Here is a 10,354-nt window from a genome sequence, read left to right as displayed (position 1 = left end):
GAAGTCTAATCTTGTTTTAAGAAAATGGTAGTGGAGCTGGGGTGTGTATTCTTGTGCGTGGGGATGCCATGCTGACGTTTTCTTAGTGGTTGCCCTTGTTTTTCTTCCTCCAACAATGCAGAAGATGATGGCGATTCATAAAATATTGTTCAGTTTTGTTCTGCATTAAGCAATTTGTTTGTCTCAAGGAGAAGAAAAATAACAATTTACTCTTAGTCCCTAAGGAAAGCTTACATACATATCAAAGGCACTGGCTTCTGCGTTCTGGTCATCAGCAACAATTCCTGCTCCAGGGCTCTTTGACCCTTGGAGGTCAATTGGTAGAAAGCCTCTTGCCCTGCTGTTTCCCTGCTCAGTCTGGAAAGAAGTTGAACATGGAGGTTTAAGAAACACACACCCTCGAAGAACAATAAACTAAGGACTCTGTCAGAATTCATAGCTGAACTTAGGAGGCAAAACAATCACATCCAAAGTTATGGACTGTTTGAATCATGCAGACATCTCTTTCTCATATTTTAGAAAACCTAAGAAGTTTTAATAGGGATTAAATATTAAATGATACTAAGAATTTATTTTGTTAGGTTTAATAAAATAATGTGTAACAGTATGGTCTTGTAAGAAAATGTCACTTTTCTTAGATGATTACTGCAAATTGTAGGGATAAAATCATATGATGCTTGATATCTACTTAAAAAACTTAAGAGGGGTTGGGCACAGTGGCTCACACTTGTAATCCTGGCACATTGGGAGGCCACAGCAAGCAGATTTATTGAGCCCTTGAGATCAGCCTGGGCAACATGCAAAACCCTATCTCTACAAAAATATTAACCAGGCCTGATACGTCTGTAGTCCTAGCTACTTGAGAGGCTGAGGTGGGAGGGTTATCTGAGCCAGGGAGGTCAAGGCTGCAGTGAGCTGTAATCGCACTGCTGCACTCCAGCCTGTGTGACTGAGTGAGACCCTGTCTAAAAAAAAACTTAAGGGGGATAAAGAATAAATGAAGTATTATATGGAGGGCATTATGTTAAGTGAAATAAGTCACACCAGAATGAAAAATACTGCATGATCTCACTTTTATATGCAAGCTTGTTAGATTCTTGATTTGTAATTTAGGAATAACATTACCTCTTTAAAGGGGTTGCGTGAGAATTAAGTGTGATGATACAAGTAAATTTCAAGTCATAGTCTCTGGCATATAAGTATTAAATGAACTGTAGGTAGTAGCATTGGTTATTTATTAAACTTTTGTTGGATTGTTAAAAATATTCACAATATCTTGATCACAGTTGAATCTGGGCAATGGGTAAATGGAGGTTCTTTATACTATTTTCTTTATTTTTATATATGTTTGAAAACTTTTATAATAAAAATTTCTGCTTTGCTACTTACTAGCCTGTGACTTTGGGCAAAGCATTTAGCCGTTTTATATTCTGGTTTCCTCAAGAACAAAGAAGAGATGACAAGAGTTCCTCTCTCATAGGTGTGCTGTATGGATTGGATACAATCCTGTGGGCGCAGAGCTTAGCACGGGGCCTGGCTCAGAGCCAGCACTCAATAATTATAGATTATCATTAGCATAGTATATGGATCTGGGGTCAGGAAAAGAATTTTACTATCGCTTACCCTCTCACTGCTGGCTTATTTGAGCCGCCTCTCGGATCCCCAAGTCAGCAATGCCTTGCATTATGAAAAATGAAAATGTGTGCAGGCAAATGCAAAAGCTAATGCTTCATTCTAATTGAATACAGCTCTAATGACGCATGTACTTTCAGATGATAGACGTAACCGAGAATTAGTCATTAAATAATGAGGGTAGGGAGAAGGGAGAAATGTGGGAAGGAAAATATACCACAAACAATGTTTGCTGGTTAACACACTTTATATTTAACAAAATAATTTTTTAATAATATATTCTTTTACACATGAAATATTGTTGCTAGAATCCCCTTTTTACAGTTTAGTGTTCAGGTTTTTTTTTTTTTTTTTTTCTCACTAGTTTTCAGGCACACCATTTTTCAAAGATTTTAGAAACTGAATTGTTTTTAATAGGCATCAGCTAACAAACAAGATGTTGATCCCTTATTTTAACATAGCCGTCATTAAAGCCGAGAACCAAAGGTGGAGGAGAAATAGGAGTACAGAGGTGACAGTGTGGCTGCAAACAAAGACTTCACAAGAAACAAACAACAGATGAGACCAGAGCTCTCTTGTTCAGAGTCTGGAAAGAATTTCTCAATGACCTGGGTAGAAGGAAGTTGTAAAGTTTTATCAGTTTATGAGAAATTGTCACAGTATAAGTTCATCTCTCCCTAAAGAGGGAAAAACGTCAGTGCTACAAAATCTTAAAGGAAACAGCTTGTAGTGAAACTTTGAGAAAAAGAAAATCCAACAACAACAAAACCCACAATAAAACTCTCTCTCTCTAGCTGGTTATCAGAGGCCACAGAACAGCCTGCTTTCTGCAAACTCTCTGAAGAGAGATCCTTAATGGATGTCCCATTCCATTCTAGTAAATTCTTGCTGTGACTCTCACTGTGCCAATACTTAGATGCAAAATTTCTGCACTTCAGCTTCCCAGTTGCACTCTTTCTGTTTTCTAAAAAAGGACATAGTAACTCCTTAATAATAGATAAGGTACTATGCTGCATGGCTCTATTAATGATATTTTCTGAGTTTCCAACCTTATTCCTGTCATTTATTATTATTATTTCTTTCCAAGAGTGTGGATTTTTGAAGTTGGCAACAGGCAACCTCAGGGCAAAGAAAGCTCTATAATACATCTCTGTCTAGACACAAGCTGAAGTGTGGAATGCCTTTACTTTTGAGTGCAGACATAAATCATGCAGCATTGCTCATGAATGATTCATGACTGTCTATATGATGTATCCATGGTGGCAACTGAAAGGCACCAACCTTGCTGCAAATTGGTGTTCTAAGGGAAGGTGGCTTGATGTTCTTCCTCAGGATGGTGCCGGCATGGCTATTTGTATCATAACACAAGCACAGTGTGCGTAAAAATGTCAGGTCCAACTCGTCGGCACATTAATTTTGGAAATGACAACTCTTTCTTGATGACAGGAGATGCTTCCAGGGAGGAGAGGCTGACAATTTTAAATGAAAAACCAGTTGACAAGACTAAAAAAATACGTTTCCTGAGGGTGGGCCTATAGCATTAGAAGCCTCACTCTCTATGGAGAAGACTGAGCCCTTGGGAATACTGACTGTATATGTTCCAAAGGGATCAGAAGCTCACAAAAGCCACACGTGCTGCTAGAGCTTGCCTAGTGTGTTCCCTGGCAGAAACCACTATATACCGATTATTCTAGGCCACTGGTTCTCAACCAGGTGAAATTATGCCCCTCACTCCTACTCCTTAAGGACATCAGGCAATATCTGGAGACATTTGGTTGTCACCCGCCGCTGGGATGTTGCTACTGGCACCTAGTGGATAGAAGCCAGAGATGCTGCTAAACATCCTAAAAACACGTAGGACAGCCCCCACCAACAGATAATGATCTGGCCCCAAATGTCAATCCTACTAAGATTGAGACGTCTTGCTCTAGAATATGGCACTCCACAGGAGCTATGGCAAAGCCCAGCTTGGGGGAGCAGAAAAAGAAAGAACGTTGATAATAAAGACAACTGTAAAGTCTCTTCAAGGACCCTATCAGATCTGTGCCAGGGTTTTTACGACAGGAGCATGGAATAAGCAACTAACTATGCCATGTGGTTTCAGAATTGTTAATTTTGCACTTGAATTGAGGTGGCATCAGATACCCTGTGTATTTTGTTTTTTCTGTTACTATACTAGCAGCGTTACCAGGGCAACCTGGAGACTCTTCAAAGGTTCATTTTAAGTTTTCAGTATCTAATATATACATTTTTAAAAATGTTCAACAAATGGAATTGTATTGTGCAAGACTCACTCTACCCTAATCTTTAATTTTAATCAGCACTTGAGGTGGAAAGAGTGTCCTGAATCTGTGTTTCAGACGTAGGGCTGAGTGGTTGTTACTACAACATGGCAAATACAGTCCTGAACTACAAAAACTGCCAATGTGTACTACTGACTTTTAGCCAAATCTGAACTCAAAAGCCAGAGATGTTCAGAAGGATTTGGATTCACAGTGGGGTTTCTCACCCTGGTTCTGGTATTTATATTGCCCGATGATAGAGTGAGTTTAGAGTGTGTTTAGTTACAAACCAAACTCAAATTTCACATCATGAAAAAGTCTGATGATTAATGCTACAATTTTAAAGACCTGTCTCTCTTTGGATTCTTCAGTTAAGCTCATGGTGTTCTTTACATAATAGATTTTGATTGGCAGTTTCAAGGTTTTCCATGTGAAATGTGTGGTTTGTAAGAACTGTGAGCCCCCACGTAATGGACAAAGTACTGGTTCCCAACCCTGTCCAGCAATAGGTCCGTCTATGTGCCCACCCCCCTTTCCTTAGTCTACAGGGCATGATTCACCCTAGGGGAGCAATTGACTGGATGCTCTTGGGTCTCCCAGCTCGGGAAAGATCTTTCCCCTGACATTCCTTCACCAAACCTTTTTTGACACAACTCAAAACTTTACTGTGCAGTCAAATCTAGCCCCTTAGACTCTACAAGTTAAAAAAAAAAAAACAAAAAAACAAAAACACCACAGGAGAACAATGCCATGTACGATGTACAGAAGAGTAAAAATGAAGTAAACCAGGGGACAGTGAGCTGGTAGGTCAGAGGCATCACCAGGGAAGGAGCCTGTGCAAGGCTATTTCTTTCTTTTTGTTCCAGAAATCTGTTCGTCAAGTCACCATCAAGCATTGGTAAATACAAAAGCGATTTAGATAGCTATATACTATATATATTTTATATAGCAAGAGAGAAAGAGAAATTTCCTCTTAGTAAAATATTCACTTTTGTCAACCCTAGAAGGTTTTGCTGGTGACCCTGTTGTAGCTGGCAGGAGTTTGTTTTGTTTTGTGTTAAACATGTGCAGTGTTGAAGCCATAGCATCCTTTCCTAAGAACTTGTCATTGGTTGGAAGTTTGTCCTACACAGTCTGCTTGCCTTGGCATTCACGTTTTGAACACTGAGCAGGCTTCCACCAGTCCCCGTTGTGACAGTGACAGATGTTACATTCGTCCACTTTCACTTCAATGCCAGCTGGAATTATTGTAGTTCCTGCAAAGCAGTTTGGACCTGGAACACACAGATACATTGATTAGTTGATTAAATCTGCAAGCCTCCCTTTCTCCCCACCATCCAAACCCAAGCCCCAAAGCCATGAATGAGTAGGTCAGACTACTGACTTATCAAGGAATTTTCTAGCCATCTCCTTGAAATTCTGCTACCTTTTGCACACAGCTCATATTTCCCATGTATATCGTGAACTTAAATAAAAAGAGACAATCTTCAAAAAAAAATCGTATTGTCTGCTTCCTGAGTACATGCAGTTTTCTAAATTTAGGTTCTGTGGGTTAAACTCTATTTGTTTTGTCCTCTGGGATGTAAAGGCTGCCAATGTATGCTCTGAAACACGAGGGAGTGCTGACATGGTCTGCCTCAGATGGTGGCACCCATGGCCTGCCCTCTCCCTTCCTGTGGTGGGTTTGAGACAATAAACTCGCTCGTTCCCCAGTTTCAGTGCCTCCCCAGTGCAGTTCCTGGAATCCCCAGCTTGTTTCTTGATAACAATGAATAATTCATGACCAGATGATTTATTCATGTCCTGAACAAGCTTTGTTAGAGGTTCATTTGATTTTTATAAATGGACTTCCTTTAATCTGCTGGCTATCTCTCTCTCTTTTTTTTTTTTAAAAGAATGACCCAAAATAGTGGGCTTTTGAAAGTCAGCAGGAATTTTGTTTTACTTTTTGACATTCAAAAGCCTTATTGAAAATGTCCCCTGGTCATTATAGATGAATGTTTTAAAAATTCACCCATTTCAGGTTTTTAAAAAATTCTTGTCTGTCTTTCCCTCCTTTCTCTTACTTTCCCCTTACTTTCTTGCATTTTTTGACCTTCCCAATGTAGGAATACCAGTGTTCAGTGTTAGTTATTACTATAGTTTCCAAATTCAAATGGAATAAAAATTGCTTCCCAAAGTGCAGTGGATTATAGTAGGGTGGTACGAATTGTTCTTTCTTTGAAGCAATTTGGTATTAGGTCTCTGAAGTACACATTTGGGTAAAGAGAGAGAACATTGAGTTATGTCTACCAGTGATTTATTAACCCGGCATTACTGGCCACTCACCATAACCACTACAAAGTAATAAGGCAATGCATATCAACATCAGTGCCCTACTTTCACCTTCTTACCCCCTTGATAAGTAAGACTGTCTTTACCATCAAATAAATGAAATTTGGGGCTATGTGTAGTTCTACTTCATATTTGGAGTCTTGCTTTTATAAAATTATAATTAATTATACAACATATACTTTTCAACACAAAGCTATTAAATATGTTACGGTTTTAATTGCCCATTGTTTCAGAGCTCCCAGACCTCAACAGTGTATACACTTACCGGTGGTGGAGTGCCTATGCCTTTCTTCACTCTGTAACACAAACGCTTGGCATGTGCTCAAGCATAAAGGGCCACGCAGAGCAGGAGGGAATAAGGGTCAGCTCTGACAAGTAGCTAGCAAGCTGTCAGCCTTCGCCCAGGAGGGTGCTTCTTGTTCATTTTTTTGTTGTTGTTTTTTGAGTCAGAGTCTCCCTCTGTTACCTAGGCTGGAGTGCAGTGGCACAATCTCAGCTCACTGCAACCTCTGCCTCCAGGACTCAAGCGATTCTCCTGCCTCAGCCTCCCAAATAGCTGGGACTACAGGCATGTGCCACCACACCTGGCTAATGTTTTATATTTTTAGTAGAGACAAGGTTTCACCATGTTGGGCAGACTGGTCTTGAATTCCTGACCTCAGGTGATCCACCTGCCTTGGCCTCCCAAAGTGCTGGGAGTACTGGCGTGAGCCACCATGCCCAGCCTTGTTCTGACTCTATGATTCTAAGCCACTGGCCATCCTTATTGCTGATTATTTAAGGACTACAATATTCCATAGGTCTTGGGATTTAAGTCATTGTTTGATAGATTGGACTGCCTTTGGGTCTACAGCTCCCTGAGAAAATTCAACACCAAATTGTGAATTTGTTCTGGACCCAGAACTGAGGGAGTCTTCAGATAACTTGGCAGAGAGGTATTTTCCAGAATGTAGCTCATTCTCCTAGGGCCCTTGTTGACAGACCTCTCTCAGCCCAACCAGTTGTAGGTCAAACAGGGTCTTGCCAGGGCTAACCTAACTTTAGAAATCATACTAGAGTGAACTTCCACCTGTTTGCCTGGCATCAAACTGGAGAAGGCAGTGGTTCCTCTTACCACCTGTCCCCTTGTAACCAAGTCTTTTTACCCCAATTGTGTACTTTTAACTTTTCCAGGTGGGGAAAAAAAAAAAAATTTGACATAGTGGTTTTAAAAGAAGTCCCTGAACCAGGCAAGATGTTATCCAGTAAGAGTTTTCCCAACTTCTTGAGAAGATTTGGATATTTGACAGAAGAAGCTTAACTGTGTGAGCATGTAAGCATGCATGTGTATGTGTATGTGTAGAGACATGCTACTGGCTCACAGGAGGATGGATAATATCAGTGGCACAATAAGAGAGACAGGCAGGGAGGAATCTTTGTGAAAAGAGAGTTCTTGCAAATCTCTATGCATATCCTGAAGGGATATTTGACTAGAGCTCTGGTTTTCATATCCACCCCTTTCTGCATATGCTGATATCGAACTATGGTTAGTGTGTATTTGACTAACCTCTATACACCATTTCTTCAGAGTCATTTAGAATTTGCTGCACTCTCAGCTCAAGAAATATTAATGACTGTATATTGATTGACAGAATGCAAAGAAAGATCCTTTGCACGTGCCAGGCCTAACCAAAGGCACTTCTGTAAATTATATGGTAAGCTCTCACCTCTACCTGATAGCCAGAGGTATTTTACAGAATCAAAAATTCCTGTTTGATCTCATTAGCTCTAGTAGTACAGTGATTTTTTATTAGTACCCTTCTGAGAACCTTAGGTGTAACTACAGAAGTCTCAAGTTTGCTGTTAATAGTCTTATCTGCTTAAAAGTAATTTAGATAATTGTCAAGCAGAATGGTTGGCATTATTTAAAAACGGTTCTGGTTTTAGCCCTTCTTCCTTAATAGTGGTGACAGTAAATGCAGATTTGCTTTGAGCATATGAGAGCCCACCATGAGTTCTTTACGTAGCAACTCTATCCTTCTATCTATTGTCTACCTTGTGTTTGGGGACTGCTTTCTTTTTGTCTCGGTAGAGGTAAGGGAATACGTTTCTTAGAGTGAATTCAATGGCAAAGCAACATATTTTAATGCAGAGGATTTGGAGAGACTCCAGAGGGGAACAATGAAAATGATTAAAGTGAAGGCAGGCAAATAGGACCTCTGAGAAAAGGTTAAGGGGATTGGAATTATTTAATCTAGAAAGAGAAGATGGAGGAATAACTCAATAAGTCTCAAAGAATGAAGGCTTATTATGTAAAAAATGGTGACCAACTGTTCTCCTTCTGGGGCCTAGAATAGGGGGAAATGGAGACATATTGATTCTCAATGAATTGAACACACTTACACATAATGTAAATTCTTCAGATGACTGAGAACTGAATGTAGTAGTTGCCAACAATGTGGTGTGGTCTTCTCTTTTAGTGATCTTTAAGAATATAGGAGGTAGGCCGGTTGTGGTGGCTTACACTTATAATCCCAGCACTTTAGGAGGCTAAGGCAGGAGGATCACTTGAGCCCAGGAGTTTGAGACCAGCCTGGGCAACATAGTGAGACCTCGTCTCTACCAAAAACAGAAAGCCAGGAGTGGTGATGTGCACCTGTTGTCCCAAGTACTGGGGAGGCTGACTGGGGAGGATTGCTTGAGCTCAGGAGGTCGAGGCTGCAGTGACCTGAGGTTTTGCCAGTGCACTCCAGCCTGGGCAATAGAGGGAGCCCCTGGGGTGGGGGGAGAGAGAGAGAGAGAGAGAATGAATATGAATGAAAGAGAGAATATGAATGAAAGAGAGAGAGAATGAATGAGAGAAAATATAGGTATTATCTGTCAGGTATGGTTTAAGTAGTCAGATCCTTGAAGACAGGAACTGAAGCTTTGTTATTTCTTATGGTCCAGGTCTACTACTGTGTCTGACAAATATTAGGAAAGTATAAATTTTTTTAACTGAATGAAATAATATAAAGTACGTATATATTGGAAGTGAACTTAATTTCTGAACTTATGAATCAGGCTTTCTATGTCAAGCCTAGGGTTAGTATTAAATGTATAGGAGTATTTGGTAATGAATGAAAACACATGGTGATAATTTCTTGAACATTTACTTCAGGCCAGAAATTTGTCTCATTTAATTATTACAACAAACCACATAAAAAGGTGCATGTTCTTACCTTCAGGACACTGAACCTCACAGATAAATCTCCCTGAAATCACACGTCCAGGAAGTGGCATCAGTGGGATATGAATTCAAATCTCTCAGAACTACAAGATGCTTCTAATTGCCCAGGAAAGGAGGCAGGTAGCTAGGAGTGCATTACTGTATTCCTTTGCCCAGATCCTGAGCTTCTGATCAGAATTTAGAAGTCTAGTTGGTTTTTGTGTTTGCATACTGAGGCAAGAAATTTGATGTGGCTAGAAACAAGTGAGACTGGTTTTTCTACAGGTCTTTATCAGATTTACTGGTTTTATATTGTGTATTTATATAGTCTTCAGGAATCATAATTTATTTTAAAACTAAAGGAAATTTCTCATGGAGAAGATGCTTGGGCAGTTAGACTTTCCTTTCGGCAGCAGTGAAGTTCTCACTGCTACCGGATGTAGACCAACCAAAAAGCAGAATGAAAGTGGCCCATAACTCAAGAGACCTGGCTCAAGTGGAGGTTCTATGACTTATCGGCTCAAGTGCTCTCTAACCCCCACAAAAATGGGAGTCTATGTGGTCTAGTCTCAGGATTCATGTTTTTGAAAACGTGATAAAATTGGAAACAGAATTTTTTACTGGGAGTTTGGAGCTAGGAGCAAAGAGGAAAAGGTAGGAATAATCACACATGAAAACTTTTTTTTTTTTAACAAGACACGAGTAATTTTCCCTGCCGGGCATGGTGGCTCACATCTGTAATCCCAGCATTTAGGGAGGTCAAGTTGGGTGGATTGCTTGGCTGGAGTTTGAGAGACTAGCCTGGGCAACATGGCAAAACCCCATCTCTATGAAAAATACAAAAAATTAGCTGGGCATGGTGGTGCACCCCTGGTAGTCCCAGCTACTTGGGAGGTTGAGGCAGAAGGATCTCTTGAGC

The 10,354-nt window shown here is 40.2% G+C and overlaps 1 protein-coding gene across 2 annotated transcripts in view; it reads right to left on the bottom strand.

Moving 5' to 3' along the window:
* Positions 1–1,869: 1,869 nt before the first annotated feature.
* VWC2L (von Willebrand factor C domain containing protein 2 like) overlaps positions 1,870–10,354 on the bottom strand; it is a 168,571-nt gene continuing 160,086 nt past the window's right edge. For both annotated transcript variants that reach the window (XM_025405124.1, XM_025405125.1), the window contains one exon: positions 1,870–5,188. In XM_025405124.1, coding sequence (XP_025260909.1) covers positions 5,040–5,188 — 149 coding nt within the window. In that variant the 3' untranslated portion in view covers positions 1,870–5,039. The remainder of the gene's footprint in view (positions 5,189–10,354) is intronic.

This window comes from Theropithecus gelada, chromosome 12 (genome assembly GCF_003255815.1).
Source record: "Theropithecus gelada isolate Dixy chromosome 12, Tgel_1.0, whole genome shotgun sequence".
Lineage (NCBI taxonomy): Eukaryota > Metazoa > Chordata > Mammalia > Primates > Cercopithecidae > Theropithecus > Theropithecus gelada.
Note: the sequence above shows the minus strand (reverse complement) of the source record. Positions and strands in the feature narration are given on the sequence as shown.